We start from the raw sequence: 16,219 nt of genomic DNA on the forward strand, positions 1-16,219 counted from the left end.
ACTTGCATTCCACAAACACAATATTAATGAGAATACTGTGTTGTAAAATAACATTTTGGGATTGACTTCCCCTTTAAGGCCCAAAAAGGTGACACTTGGTCCTTGTATGTAAAAAGTAATCAAGGTGTTTTGTTTGCCAACAATCCTTGGGTCACGTTCTTGCGTCTTTGTTACCTGGGTGGGGGATTTAGGTGCTCTGTTGGTAATCTGCTGAGTATTCATGAGAGACATCTGATGGAGCTAAATGAGAACGACTTCCCGCCACGACTGCACCTCTGTCCCCACGGGAAATCAACCCGCTCATACTCACTCCTCCAGTAGCTTTATGGGAACACAAAGCATCAAGGTGTCCACGTTTTGATTGAGTCAACATTAGTTATCAGAAAAAAATCAGTTTCCCCTACATTTAAGGCATTACTTTTATTGTAAATGTAATGAGGAGTTGAGCGATGCGATCAGTCGGCTGAACACCAGCGAGGCAGAGAAAAGTAATTGTGGTGGAGGAACGGGTGACGCTATAACTCCCATCTAGGCCGCCCCGTTCCTGTTCCAGATGAGTCACAAAGAAATTACGCCATACGTGCTTTAATACATCAAATACGCTCAGCATACGAATGCACCTGAGAAAGTAACGTTCGTCGTCTTAAATGACACAATCGGCAGAAAACAATGAAGGGGGTCCAAGTACGAGCCGCGTGGGCAGCTCCAGGCTTAATCTCGGTCTCCTAAAAGGATTTAAAGGCCAACGGGAATCCTGTTATTTCTATGGAGGCTTGATCCTCCAGTCAGGTGCGCGTAATCCCTATCAATACCCGTTGTGGAAGAAGGGTCAAACACACTTCTCTATGCCCTTTTTTCCTATTTGATTCTACCCTTTTTTCACATCCAATCCAGCTGTAAGGTTGTCCTGCATCTGCCGCCTTCCACAAACCCTCCCTCCTTTCCTCACACTGCCTCACAGCGCTCTCCCCTCACATGCCCCGGAGGCCCGCGTGTATAAAAATAGTCAGCGGCCACAAAAGCGTGCTAGACTGTAGATTGTGGGTCAGCTCACTTTTAAAAACATATACACGTCTTTAAGGTGCGCACGTGTGCTTTAATATGTACTTTTAATGTCTTTAATATGTGCTTAAATATATGCATGTGAGATTATTTGTATACTGTAAACAATAAATCTATTTAGCAGTTAGACCCTTTGGTGATGGTGAGGCAGAAAAAACATGCGCATCCACACATATACGCACGCGTCCGGACACATTTTGGCACTAGTCAGTGGTCACGTTCCGTTAGCACAGCTTGTTGTGTTTACATCCTGACGGACACCGCTCGCTTGTTCCCCCTCAATGCACTTAGCGGCGGTGGCAGCACTCCCAGAGTGGAAACCGTAAGTTTGTTGCGTGGATGGGGCTGTCTGGCACAGCATCCGTCACGGAAAAAAACTGCAACGGTGAGAAAAGAAATGGTGCGGCTGCGAACACAGAAATGGAGAGAGTGCTTTGCTTGTGTCTTTTGTGCTTTTTGATTCAAATTTCTCTTCCCATAGTTAACTAAACAACATGTGAAATTCATGATAAAACTGAAAAAGTATTAGGAATTTTTTGGTACGACAATTATTACCAAATTAAAGCAGACAAAAGACAGTGAGGACTTTTCAGCGTTCACAAAGAAATGCTGCTTCTTCGGGTGGGTCCTGGCAGACTGCACAGCTGCTGCCACTCTGTTGAACTCTGGTATTGCACATTAACTAGTTTTTTTTACTTACAAAGTAAAATCCTGATTCAAAGCTATAAAAATGGGGATATATAGTATCAATATAATTTACCGAGTAAGGCAGTGACCGTCCCTTACCTTTGTATGCATTACTATATATATATTTTATATATAATATATTTTGAAATCAGAATGTAGAGGCGCACATGAGCACTGATCGCTGACAACAGATAGGATGCAAATGTGGCGTGGAGGAGGAGAGATGATGAAGATGTTCAGTGAGATTGCATGGTGTCCGAACGGATATGGTTGGCAGTGGGCGCATTCTGCTTTAATTCTGCAGCGTGCACCGCAACCATCTGACTCGTGACTCAAAAAGCATGTGAGTCACGTCAACGGCACCTTTGGGTAGCAAGCTGCGACATCTGCTCAGGCGGAAATGGGAGAAATGTCTAAGAGGGCGACATCACGCCGAGTCAAAAGCCATTAGATCCTCCTGATCAACCTTTATTAACAAATTATAGTCATAACTTGCCAATCACAGCGCTGTAAAATACACTACTTTTATAGTCTCTTTTACACAACACACACGTTGGACTTGCATTAATTAAGTAGGAATTACATTAGCTCTGTGCCGTACCCATAAATTTGCTACATTTATTAATGTTAAGATCTTTTTTGGCCGATGCTGGTTTTCCTCCAGCGAACATTTGTCAACGAGGTTCAGACCCTAATTTGAGCTAAACTGAGTAGTGAAATGCTGCAGTAAGGACACAATAAGATCCCACTGGTGGTGCTAAGGTGTGAACTATTCCATGTTGACGCTGTAAAATTTTATATTTCCTCTTTTGGTTTTGAAGCGATAGGCCATTGATTTGCAGATAAATAGCATTTTAATGTTGACTGTGCACTTTAGCCTCCATTCCAGCCATTAATGATAACAAGATGTCCTCTCATTTCCTTGCTACACTATCTTCTTCTTTTTCTCATCCTTTTTCCATCAGTCACATCCTCCCAAAAATCTTCATCTTGCCTCTCTTTCTGTGACAGCCTCTGTCTAAATTTAGACAGGTAAAACCCACACTGGATCCGTCGTCTTAATCAACAAGCTGGATCGACCTTCACAGGAATAATTTATTTCAGATAGTCCGAGACTGTGACCAAACCGGTTGTGATCCTGGCAGATAGAATAACTTGTCACGCTTCTTATCTGAGTTCTGCATGCGTCATCCCTGTCGTCACGAGCTCCCGTGGGTGCTGTGGTCAATAGTTGCGTACGTGATGCTGGAAAATCTCCTTATAGGTTCAAAGAGAATGACTTTTCTTTGATTCATCCTTGCCTCAGTGATGGAGGAAACTGCAGAAGGGTTTACAATACATTTTAATCATTTTCTTAAGGTGTTGCATGGAAGCTGGCGCTAGAGTCACGTGCAGCTTTAATAAAAGTCAGGAAGACGTTAGGTGACTTGGGACTGGTATGCTTTAAGGCATACCATGACGCTGCTCCAACATGGAGTTACTTGTGTTTTACAGTGGACACAATCTTTTCCATGGAGTCTGTTTTCAGCTTTTGCAGATTTTGATATAAGATGTAACTAACATTGTGAAATGTCTGTCATTTTCATTTCAGAGTGAATGGCTTTGCCTCAACTGTCAGACGAAAAGAGCCAGTCAGCTGGACGACACGGCTTCACCGAAGAAGCCAGCACTTGCTCCCGCTCCCTCCTCCTCTCCCACCCCTGCTGCTGTAGATAGCGAACCCATTGTAGTAGAATCAGCAGCAGCAGACCAAACCCCGCCCGCCCCCGAAACCAAGGTAGCGGCCACACCTACATCAACATCGCACGACTATGATGAATCGCATGCTGTTGGTGCTTCCGACCATTCACTAGAAGCTGAGCTTATTTCTGAGCCTGTCATTCATTCTCAAGACATCTCTGAAAGTGCAGCTCCCAATGTCGCTGAACTTCAAGAGCAGCAGCAAGAGAGCCTTGCCAAAATAGCACAGGAAATCCCAGCAATTGAGCAGTTGCAGCAAAGTAGCTCCAATGATACAAACCCAGTGACTGTGCTGCCTGGAGATGAGCATCAATCACAGAGTAATATTGTCAGTACAGCAACTGAGGAAAAGACAACGACTTTTGAAAAAGTAGTAGCGAACCTTCCTGAGGTTCAGTTGCCGGATACAGGTTTTGATGAGATGTCAGTTGAGGTAGAAAAAGACAAAAATCGCACTGATACTGAAAGTATTGCCCCCTTGACAGTGAGCAAAATTCACTCACTACAGTCTGAACCTGTCTCGGGCACACAGGAAATCACTTCTCAATTGGATTCAGCAACAGCATCCCATCTGACAAAAGAAATAGGGAGTAAATTAGGCGATTCAACAGAGGCACCAATTCAGACTTTAACAGAGACCGTAGACAAAACTTTCAATAAAAGTAATACTGCAAAAACTGAAGCTGAAAATGTAATAATTCAACCAATAACAGAGGCACGTACAATCAAAGAGGATGCTCCTCATCTCTCTGTTGAAGAAGAAATTGAGGGCCCTACATATGACAAGATGCAGAATGAAATACAGGCAGACGCATCCAAATGCATCGAACGCCCTGTGACATCAATTAGTAATCAACCTGACTCAACTGTTGAACAGCAAAATCAATCTGATGTATTAGCCCACAAACTTGTAGAAAAGGCACAAGAAACTAGTAGTCTAATTGAGCCAAAAAACAAGTCACTTCCTTTTTCTTTGAATGATACATCTGTTGAAAAAGCAATGCATAGCGCCTTGGACAAAACTGCTGATCAAGAAGTATCTGTTAAAGGTAGTCAGGAAAATTCAGCTGAGCTTGAAATACTTAAAAACACTCCTGAGGTGTTGAGTGTCAAAGAACAAACTATTGAAAACAAGGAGATGGATGTTGAGTTAAAGTGTGATGGTGCAGGCTTTGAAGAGGGAACACTTTGTGAAAATAGACTTTCTGAGGTGAACGCTGACACGATAAATCCCATTGAAGAACAGGAAACTCAGAAGGCAAAAGAGCAAAAACCTCTTAGTGAGACAGAGCTAGTTTCACAACATTCTTCTATTGAACCAGAATATGTTTGTGCAATAGATAAAAAAGAATTGGAAAGTGCAGAAATAACCCACGGGGAGGGCCATAGTGTAGTAATGCTTAAACCGACAGACCCAGGAACAAATGATAAGCCACCTCCTGTTCACGAGAGCTCTGTTCAAACAGCCTCATCCCCAGAGAAGTCAACAGAGACAGAAAAAACTCTCGTTGAATCTGAGAGTGTAATGCCAAAAGAGGAGCAGCAGCCACCTACAGATATTTTGTCAAAAGAACATGATTCAGAAAAAACGGTGGTTCCAGATTCTGATGAGCAAGAAAAGGTCAAAGCCGAAGAGCCCTTTCAGAATCAGACACAAGTCAGTGATAAAACCCTGAGGGATCTTGTCATCCCTAATGACACGAAATTGCATTCCCATTTAATGGGCAGTCAGGAGCAGCCACTCGACAAATTCAATGGGGAAAAAGACAACAGTCAAAAAGAGGCAAACCAAAATGGGGTTGGCTCGTTACCTGACACAAGAAACAGCCAGGATTCTATTTTCATATCAGAAGTGAGCATAGTTGGTGCCAACGATCGCACTGCTGAGTGTGATGCAGGGAAGAAAAGCACGTCACCGAACAATACACAATCAGATTGTGAAAATGCCAACCTGTCTAAATTAGCAGTTACAGCCCCCATAGCAGAACCCCAAATCCCAGTTACTGTAGTTGGTGAGCAGACCACACATATGAATGAAGACACTAGTTTGATGGAGAAAAGTGGGGACCCACCCGAGCCTCAGGGCGAGCAGTGTGATGAATCTACAATTCCTGAGGTGACCAGCGTGTTTAGATTAATAAGTGGAGAGACTAGTTGTTCTTTGTGGTATTGTTATATTGTGCAAAGCACTAGGTACAAGATGTATCTTGAAGTTGTGTTTATTTTTTTAATTTTTTAATTTTTTAATTATTCCATTAATTTCTTAATTAAATCCAACAGGTGAAGAAGTTGGAAACCCTGAAAGAGCCTGGCGACAGAGAAAGTGCCACCAAGGAGGGCAGTCCTACCAGCCCCTCGGACCTGGCCAAGCTGGAAAGCACAGTCCTGCCAATTCTTGAGGCGCGAGTGAAGGAGGATGAAGAGAAACAAACGGACACACTAAAGACCAGACGTAAACTAGAGGTGCTTCCATTTTCTCCCGACTCGCCCTGCTCAGATGACGACAGAGATGTTGACAAAAGTAACACAAAGAAAAAGCTATTGATGCCGCTAGACGTCAGGGGTGATTCACTGGAAGATAGCAGCGAAAGCTTTGGAAAGGAGAGTCCCTTGTCAGGGGATGACGAGGAATTCATCCGCAAACAGATCATAGAAATGAGCGAAAATGAGGACGCCTCGCCATCTGATGAGGAAAACCTAATTCGGCAAAAGATCAGACAAGATGAGAAGAAAAAGATTGAGCAGAAGAAAACAGAGCCTGTAGAGGGGAGAGCGTCTGGGAAAGCCATGCGGTTATCCAAGAAGAACTCTATAAGTCCCAATGATGAAGAAGATAAAGAGCTGCAAAGAGCTCTGGAGAAAGCTGAAGTTGTCAAAGTTGATCCACCGGAGCTCAATGAAGAGGACCATCAAAGCGGTACCGCGGTTCGCAAATTTCAAACCATGGAGCTGAATACCACCAGCAGCCTCGTGTGTGTAACTCAAGTTGATATAGAACCTGAGATAGAAAGTTTACCTGATTCACCAGATGATCGTTCTAAAGGGGAGGGGTCATCCAGTCTACACGCATCCAGCTTTACACCTGGCACATCACCGACGTCATTGTCCTCACTGGATGAAGACAGCGACAGCAGTAGTCCTAGCCATGTTCGCTCCAGTGAGAGCAAGCAGCACAGGAAAGCCAAACACAGACAACCTGGACAAATGCTGCCGACTATTGAAGATTCTTCAGAGGAGGAAGAGTTGCGGGAAGAAGAAGACCTACTCAGGGAACAGGATAAACAGCGGGGAACTGGTAAAAAATCCAAGCGAGACAAAGAAGTTCGAGGCCAGCGGAGACGTGACCGTTCAATGACGCCCCCAAGCAACCTTTCGCCTATCGAAGACGCCTCACCGACAGAAGAATTGAGGCAGGAGGCAGAAATGGAAGAGATCAGACGATCATCCTGCTCTGATTTCTCTCCGAGCATCGATTCAGACCCCGAAGGGTTTGAGATCTACGCTGCCAAGATAGCAGCAGTGCAGAAAACATATCAGTTGCCCATATCGACTTCCCTACATTCTCCAACAGAAGATAAAAACTTTGACAAATCACAAAGAAAAACTCTCAGATCTGCTGATGAAGCTTATGAGGAGATAATACTGAGGGCTAAGTCTCCTACAGTTGAAAATGTTGAATTTCATCCAGAAAAAGAAGCTCTTTATGGTGGTATGCTTATTGAAGATTATGCTTATGCCTCTGTCATGGAAAATTCAACAGATGATCTGGGAGACACGGAAAAGATCAGCGTTTCTACCCAGCCCAAGAAGCTGAGATCACCAGATGAAGTTTATGAGGACATGATCAAAAAAAGAAAGGAATTTATGAAACTCGAACAGGAATACCAGAACATGCAACCCAAAAAAGAAAGTCCAAACCCAGAAATCGTGGTACAGCCCGCTGAGAATAACCTTTCCAAAGACACTACAGTCACTTTTGGAAAAGATGGAAAACCATTGTTGGATGCTGAAAGTACATACGAAGAGCTCATGAAAAAAGTATTGACTCCTGGAACAAGTCCTACTCTGCAAGACCCAGAAGTGGAAACCACTTCATCTAGAAGGGCTCTCTACCCAATCCCAGACCTAAAAGTCACACAATGTTCCTCAGGAGAGTTGTCCTCCGATGAAGAAAGTAGCATTAAAAAAGAGGAGGAAACTGTCAGTTCAACATCAGCTGTGGAAACAAAATCTGCATCAGACCAGCAACCACACCCCCCCATCACAGCATCCCAGACTGACATTGTCGACCTATCAAGTGCAATTTCAGTGACATCTGCTCCTATAACTGCAAGCTTTACTGTTTTGCCGACTGTCCCCCAGTATGCACATGCTACTCCCAGCATTGTTTCAACTGCCCCACCAATCCCCCCAAAGCCAAATGTCTTGCGCAGGGCTCATTCTCAGGAAAAAGCAGATGCACCCATTGAACCACCATTGCCTCCCTCTACCCCACCAAAACAGACAGTCTTTCCCAGGAAACCTCCAGTTCCACTCCCACCTCAGGCTTCAAGTGCGCCCGTCAGGCCAGAGACGGTGACCACGACTTCACACTCTAAACAATCAGTAACGCCAACATACAAAGCTCAAGTTCCGCCTCCTGTTCCTCCAAAGCCCTCCATTCCTGCTGGGATCGGCGAAAGCCATAGACAAGGGCCTGGTGTCAAACCACCCATTGCACCGAAACCTTGCTCACAGCCATCCTCCCCTGCTCATGCCTCGCAACCACCAAGACCCACTATACTTCCCACTGGCTCCTCTGAAATAGCTTTGAACCTTAGCCCTTCATCTGAGAGCAAGTCCTTTCAACCCTCGCCAAAGTCTCCTTCTTCCCCTAGATATGCAAGAAACCTCCGAGATACGTACGTGGTCATCACACTCCCTTCTCAGCCAAGCTCTCCAGTAGACAGTCTCTCAACTCAAGCCCCCTCTGACATTGGCCCAGTATCTACTGCCCACCAAGTTCAGCCGCCAAGTTATCACCAAACACATTCTCAGCCACATTCATATCAGCAGTCAACACCGCCTCATACAACTAGGGTGCCTCTGGCTTATACCCGAGTGACAGAATCCATTGAGAATCAAGAGTTATGCTGCCCAGAAAAGCACGTTTCAAGTTCTTGTCACGTTATCGAGGCAGTGTCGGCCTCCGCGCAGCCTCCCGTGGTCATGCCAAACCTAATCTCTCAAGTGGTTACCAGAGAGGTCCAAAGAACCACTGTCTCTGTTGTTCATGAACGGACGCCACCGCCTGTGCCAGCTCCAAGGGCAACAGGAATACCCATCTCATTGGAGAAACCAAAGACCCAATTGCCTGGACAGAACGGACAGATGGTCCAACCTTGTGAGGTGGTGGATCTGAGTAGTATGAAAGCCGATGCGGCGTCACACATGAATGGAGTGGATCTGTCTGCTGGCCCAGACTCCAGGAAGCAGTCTTTTGCAGCTGATGTCGGTCGCCAGAGCAGTGCGGTACAGTCACCTGTCGTAAACCTAAGTTCTGAATCCTCCACTTTCTCCATCGTGACTGACAGCATCACCATTGTGACGTGTTCTGCTACAATCCAGAGGTGTGACATTGTAGAAACATCTCAAGCATCTTCAACCCCCCTCCAGCTAACAAAGAATAAAGCATTTGAACCCGTCTCTCAAATTGTATACCGGTCCGTGGATTCTCAGTCTCCCACTCACTCTGGTGAGAGCCCCATAAATCTCACAGTTGGCTCTAGCACAGGTGGTGGAACGTTTCAAACACTGCCTGTAACCGTGGCACCCAGTAATGTCGCTGGTTGTGTCGCTAATGGATTGACGACAAGCACCACGTCTGTGGCTGGAGTTGTTGACCTGAGCACGACAAAACCATTCAATACTCTGGTATCAATGGACACCATTTCGACAGAGGTCGTCACAGCGGTCATAACAGAGGACGATAGCAAGCCAGTAGATCTGACTGCAGGGAAAAGAGCTGTGTGCTGTGATGTTGTTTACAAGCTCCCGTTTGCAGGAAGCTGCACGTCACAACAGCCCACCACCCCTCTGCCTGAAGACCGTTTTGGATATCGCGATGACCATTACCAGTATGACCGCTCATCTTATGCCATGAGGGGGTTTGGCGGAATCAAACCCTCGATGTCGGACACCAACCTGGCAGAAGCCGGCCTGTTTTTTTACAAGAGTAAGAACAGCTATAATTTCAGTGGAACCACAGACGGTGCCGTAGATCTTTCCTCTGCAAAGGTTTCTGATGCAGGTCAGTGCAGTGATATTGCAGACCTGTCGCTTAAATGTCATTTTGAACTGCTACCCCTTATCCATGGCTAGTATGGGGTTTTGACATTTTTGCTTTTTTTTTTTTTTTTTGCATGGAAGTGATGTTTTTTTTTCTTTTGTTGTGATTTTTGTGCCTGCATGCTGTATGTCTTGTCTATACTTGGAATATTTTTTTCCCTTTTCCATCACTTTATAATTTGGGTAAGGAATGGCTCACTGCTATACATTTACTTCATTGACTGTATCATATGAACTCAATTGATTTTTTTATTTTTATGTTTTTAACAGGTGATGCTGTGGACTACTCTAAGAAAGGGGCATACGCAGAAATGACAATCCCTCCTTATTCCCAAGCAAGAGTAACAAGTGCTGTTGGCACTCTGTTTGGTACAAGTAGTGTGCTGAGGTCATCCAATGGGGTTGTTTATTCCTCTGTTGCTGCACCAATTCCATCTGCATATGCAATAACAACCCAACCAGGTTCCATATTTTGTACATCGTACAACACTCAGTCCAGTATGCATACCAGTGACACCATGCCATCGTTGTCAGACATCCAGAATTTGCCACTGACACGATCCCACAGTTTCCTGTCTACCGTCTCCATTACCAACGCAGATGAGCGAGCCGACATCCCTCTCAACCTGGAGTTATCTAAAGAGGACACTTCTGGTAATGCTGTCACCACAGCGACCACCTCTTTATCCCTTGACTACACGGATGAATCCCTTGAGGCAATAGCCGCCTCCCTGGAGGCGCTTTCCTCGCCTATAGTGCCAGGGGATGGCCAGTATCAGGCAGAGCGTGAAAGGCTCGAAATGGAAAAATTCAAGCAGCAGCGCCTCGCAGAGGAGCTGGAATGGGAGCGTCAGGAGATTCAACGTTTTCGTGAGCAAGAGCAGCTGCTGGTCCAAAAGGAATTGGAGGAGCTACAGGTCATGAAGCAGCAAATTTTGACTCAGCAAGAAGAGGAAAGGCAAGCTCATCTCATGATGCAAAAGGAAACCTACGCTCAGCAACAGCAGCAGCTCGAGCAAATTCAGAGACTCCAAGAGCAGCTCCGCATGCAACTGGAAGAGCAAAAGCTTCGTCAGATGTATCCAGGTGGGGAGATGCTTGGGAATGGCATCCAAGAGGCAATTGTCTTGGGCCCTGATGGCACCGTACTGTCACGAAAGATCACAGATAGTGGTTGCCAAACAGACGAAGAGGACGAGACGGTCAGCAAAGCTTACACAGCAGGGAGAAAAAAGAAAAGTGTCAAAAAAAGTGTTGACAGTTGTGTGCAGACAGATGATGAAGATCAAGAGGAGTGGGAGGCTCAGAGAAGCAGACAGAATCGGCCACGCACCGCACGAGGGGACAGGGGAGGGCACGTGGACATGTCGCTGCAAGCGCACACTGAGATTTCTATCCAAACGGACACAGACGGAAACATCAGGATGGACACAAGAATGGAACTGTCCGACTCGGAAAGAACCTCGCCAAAGAAACGACCCTTGCCCTTGGAGATCGCCATGTCTCCCCACCTCAAGGCTGAGTCCTCCACACTTCAAGCACCCCCTAAATCTCCTAATGTGCTCTATTCTCCCTTATCACCCTGTATTTCCCCAAGCAAATCACTTGAATTTGTATCATATGATAAGTCGTTGGGTGATAAAAGCCCACAAAAGCTCAGGGGAAGCCCAGATCCGGGAAGTCCGAAGGGAACGAAGCCCATGCAAAGATCGATGTCTGACCCCAAACCTATCAGTCCAAGTGGAGAAGACAGGGTAACATCTGGCACACAGTATAATGATACTGTAAGTAGACCTCCCTTTCATTATTACTGTAGCGATGGTAGTGGAGTTTCTCACTTCTCTCACTTGGCATTTCTCATGTAATATTATAAATGTTACAAGCCTGAGATATTCATACTACAGCTTTGATTGCGGTGAATGTCTCCTATTTTTTGAAAGTCAAATCTATGCCTCAGTAACTCATCGTTGACTATCACATACGTACAGTACATAAAGCTTGCAGGGACATATTCAGCTGTAAAATCAGTCTTGTAAATAAATTGCTACTCTTTACACTGCGCTCAGACTTCAAAACTACAATTTCGACTTTGAAATTAAAACTACAATTTTGACTGAAATGTGACTATCTATCTATCAGATTTATTTATTTTTTTCAGGGGAAGAGCTCCGGTGGAACACCCACTGGCACTCAAAAGAAGGTCAAGAGGACTCTACCCAATCCCCCATCAGAAGATGAATCGTCAGCAAGTGGACAGACCGCATACAGCACCGGTTCTGCTCGACGGAGAATGTGCCGCAATTCAAACATGGCGCGCGCCAAGATTCTGCAAGACATAGACCGTGAGCTCGATTTAGTGGAACGGGAGTCATCCAAACTGCGCAAAAGGCAAGCAGAGCTTGACGAGGAGGAGAAGGAGATTGACGCCAAGCTGAGGTACTTGGAGATGGGTATTAATCGGAGGAAAGGCGCCCTACTGAAAGAGAGGGAGAAGAGAGAGCGAGCTTATTTACAGGGTGTGGCTGAAGACAGAGATTATATGTCAGACAGTGAGGTTAGTAACATCCGAGAGACCAGAGGTGACCATGGTGACGGTGAGGATGAGGAAATAGAAAGCCATGGTCTGGAGCGTCCCAGGACAGCTCCTCAGTCAGAACTGGATGACTTTGTCCCACCTCAAACTAAACAGGAATATGGGAAATACTCCCAGTACCAGTACTCTCAAAGCCAATACCAGCAGTCCCTCTATCAGACCCCCCAGTCTTACGAGTCTCATTCTATATACTCCTCTGTCCCTTCGCTCACCAGCTCCCAACAGCAAAGTTACCAGCAGATGCTCCTGTTACAGCAGAAAGCTGCCAGGCAAGCCGCTCTTCTCTCTGAACTGGATGCCACCAAATACGATGTCATTAGCCGCCAGCCAGACCCCACATCGTCGCCTTACCTCGGCGTGCAATATGATAAATATGGCAACCACCTCGACCTCAGAGCCTTGGATGTAGGAAGTATAGCAGGTAGTCCCATGTCAGCTGTCTCCGATTCTTACTACTCGGATATTGATCACCACACACCTCGGAGTTACCTGCTACTGGAAGATGCGGCCGAGCTGGCTAAAAGCTCCACTGGTTTGTCGTCGTCATACAGTCTTGCTGAGAGAGAGCTAGCCAAAGCAGAGAAGCTTCTCCAACGCAGCGCTGCTGATCTAGAATCCACTGACTACCTTGGATCCACCTCCAGACTGCATACGTATGGAAAAACCCCTGATGAAGATGATCCAATGGAGGAACCCTACGAACTGAAGCTCTTGAAGCAGCAGCTCAAGCAGGAGTTCAGGAGAAGCACGGGTGGGACAGAAAGCTTAGACTCTCTGACAGGCCTCTCCCAGCACTACTATACCCCAAGTTCCAGCGTCTCCAGTTACTCCCAAAGGCATTACCCAAAGTCAGATAAGTACAGCATCAGTCGGCTGACTCTCGAGAAGCAGGCAGCAAAACAACTTCCAGCGTCAGTGTTGTACCAAAAACACAAGACTCCATTACTGGAGCCCAAGATCTCCTCCAAGTATTCCTCAATTACAGAAAGCAGAGGTTTGGACATGGAATATACGAGCTATTTGGGGTCTTCCAGCGGCTCCCCAAGATCCAGCCGGCTCATGCAGGATGAGATTACCTTTGGCCTTCGTAAGAATATTGCAGAGCAGCAAAAATACTTGGGGTCCACCTTGGGTGCAAACTTGGCTGGCTCGCTAAACCTGGGCCAGAGTTTGGGATTGGACTCTGCTTACCCAAGTGGCAGTCGCTCAAGACCGTCATCCAGGCCTACATCTTGCTATGGCTTAGACCTGTCAATCAAAAGAGACCCTTCCAGCTCCTCGCTGAGGCTCAAAGGGGACGGCGAAGTCTCCGCAGACGGGCCCGGTTTCCAAGCCCCGTCCGGTCGCACCAAACCGACCAGCCTCCCCATTGTGCAAAGCGGCCGTGGGAGAATCCCTATCGTGGCCCAGAACTCTGAGGAAGAAAGTCCACTGAGCCCTGTGGGGCAGCCGATGGGAATGGCCCGCGCCTCAGCGGGGCCTCTGCCACCCATCTCGGCCGACTCTAGGGACCAGTTTGGTTCCTGTCTGTCCTTGCAGGACTCACAGCAGCAGCAGCACATCATGGAGGAACCAAGTAGGGGTAGGGCTTATGTGTTGATGGATGATCTTCAGGGAACAATGTCAGATAGCGAAGGTAAAAAATGTTACCAGCGAGTTCGTATTTTTCTGTTCCTATTTATGATTTCTTCTTGTATGCGTTGGCTGCCACTAAATCTGCATGTGTTTATTTGTTGCTTCTTCTCTGTTGTGTCACTCTAATGAAATGAAATCTTGTTCTCTGTCTTACAAGGCATGCTTGAATGTATCCCTTGATGCATGCTTGTGCTCCTGTCTCTACATCCGATATTATGTAATGTGTTGGCATAACTTTGTGTGATTCTGTGGGAGGTGTTCTCCTCAAATAGTGATCGCTAGCGCACACTTTGTCTAGGGATACTCGTCTTTGTCTTTTTGACACTTAATGAAATGTTTGACACTGTAGGAATGTTTTCATAGTTCCTCTTTTGAGGCATACAAATCTCAAGTTAACTCTTCAGCATTCTGTTTCTCACCAGTGAACTTGCAAGTGCCTCCCACAACCACATTTTGGAAATTCTACACAATATTGATTCCCTTTTAGAATTTTAACACATGCCTTTAATACATGCCCATATAATGTAGTCATCGTAGACTTTATAAAAACATCCAGCCAAAGGAACCACATTCTTAAACAAATAGAAGCATGTAATTGCCATGATAATTGAAAAAAAAATGTGGATTGTTTTTGAAATGCATGTACTAGTAAATATTATACCTTAATTTTTTGCATGTCTCTGTGAATAATTGCATGCATGTAATTGAAAAAATGAAAAATGTGGATTGTTTTTTAAATGCATGCACTAGTAAATATTAAACCTTATTTTTTTTGCATGTCTCTGAATAATTGCATGCATGTGTCTTCTACTTTGTGTACACTTCAAGTTTGATCATTTTATGGAGTGTTTTTAAAATGTGTTTACGGCCTCATAGGTCTTACAGTCTATGCTTAATATTGTAAAAATATATAATAGGGAAAAATACCAATACAAGGGCTGCTCAGTTTGAAGCATACACTGCCAGGTCTTAGTTTTTAGGATTGCATCATAAGGACATAATGATCGATTTGTTCTGGATCCCGCTATTTTGCTGTGTAAACTCGTTTGCCTTGATTGCAGCCCTAAGTGAGTCCCTGATGCCTTTGAAAAGAGACCATTCAGCCAATGGTAGAGTATTAGTTCATGAATTATAACGTATTAACCCACACGACAAGTCAACTGCACAATCATCCACATGATATGATGGTTAAATGTTGGGAAGGTTTCAAAAAGTAACTTATATGTCATGTCACACGTCACATGTCATGTCACATGAATGACGTGATTTTGAACATATTCGGAAAAAAAAGTGTATACCCAACATTTACAGTCATAGATAAAAAATAACATGCATACTCCTAATTAATACTCCTAATTAACCATACTGACTGTCAAGCTACATTCCTATACCCCACTTCATTTAGTACTACCAGTGAAAAAGAACCCCATCGCTTTTCATCCAATTCTACATTAAACCTAAATAAATCAACATGGACGCTGGCTCCATTCACAAGCTGACGTTCCCTTCCCATGAATAGCATGCATTTATTTGAGGAAGTTCTCATATGTGTGGCACGTGGGGCAAACGTTCTTAGACTGCCTCTACATGTTTGTCGCTGAAGCCTACCACCTGAGACGAGAGGAGACCGACTGGTTCGACAAACCCAGAGAAGGACGCTCGGAGAATGGACACGACAAGAGACAGGTAGGTGACACCCCAAAAAAAGCCAGTTTTCTACCTGTGAATTTGTATAAAGAAAGGTCATTTGAGTATTTTGTGTGGGCCACAGGGTAAAGGTCAATACTACCCCTTCCCTCACCTCAGGGTCAAGCTGAAGAGAGATCCCAAAGACCGCAGTGTGTCAGGTAATATACAGCAACTTATTAAAGACTTGTTTGTAAATAAACAAGGTCTAATACGAACTTTTTTTGCTACCTGCAAATTGTCAAATTACCTCATTCGATCTATCAGGCTTGTCAAGTTTTGGGGATCAAATTGGTCTGACAAAATTTATACGATACTGGTCACTTCTCTATCCAAGCCAGACCCCTCGGGATTTCTAACAACTACTCTGATCAAGATGGCCAAACTAACTAGCTCCTCTTAGTTGCCTCTTACTTGATTGTCAAAACTCCAGGCAACTGTTCTTTAGATCCGAGCAAGAACCTTCAGAACCTTTTTTGCAGTCTATTG

The 16,219-nt window shown here is 45.1% G+C and overlaps 2 protein-coding genes across 8 annotated transcripts in view; both read left to right on the forward strand.

Annotated features, from left to right (window-relative positions):
- The window catches only part of pcloa (piccolo presynaptic cytomatrix protein a), a 39,407-nt gene that overhangs the window by 10,170 nt on the left and 13,018 nt on the right, over window positions 1-16,219 (forward strand). For 6 of the 7 annotated variants that reach the window (XM_086058230.1, XM_086058231.1, XM_086058232.1 and 3 more), the window contains exons 4-10: window positions 3,341-3,526; window positions 5,770-9,778; window positions 10,087-11,600; window positions 11,975-14,045; window positions 15,106-15,153; window positions 15,648-15,730; window positions 15,816-15,891. In XM_086058230.1, coding sequence (XP_085914356.1) covers window positions 3,341-3,526; window positions 5,770-9,778; window positions 10,087-11,600; window positions 11,975-14,045; window positions 15,106-15,153; window positions 15,648-15,730; window positions 15,816-15,891 — 7,987 coding nt within the window. The remainder of the gene's footprint in view (window positions 1-3,340; window positions 3,527-5,769; window positions 9,779-10,086; window positions 11,601-11,974; window positions 14,046-15,105; window positions 15,154-15,647; window positions 15,731-15,815; window positions 15,892-16,219) is intronic. The other variant, XM_086058228.1, reaches the window with a different exon arrangement.
- Window positions 3,831-5,682, forward strand: LOC147160153 (uncharacterized). The gene is made up of 2 exons (XM_086059020.1): window positions 3,831-5,605; window positions 5,677-5,682. The coding sequence occupies exons 1-2, from the start codon at window positions 3,911-3,913 to the stop codon at window positions 5,680-5,682; spliced, it is 1,701 nt and encodes a 566-aa protein (XP_085915146.1). The 5' UTR covers window positions 3,831-3,910.

This window comes from Leptonotus elevatus, chromosome 17, assembly GCF_054856555.1.
Source record: "Leptonotus elevatus isolate MCC_2025b chromosome 17, RoL_Lele_1.0, whole genome shotgun sequence".
Lineage (NCBI taxonomy): Eukaryota > Metazoa > Chordata > Actinopteri > Syngnathiformes > Syngnathidae > Leptonotus > Leptonotus elevatus.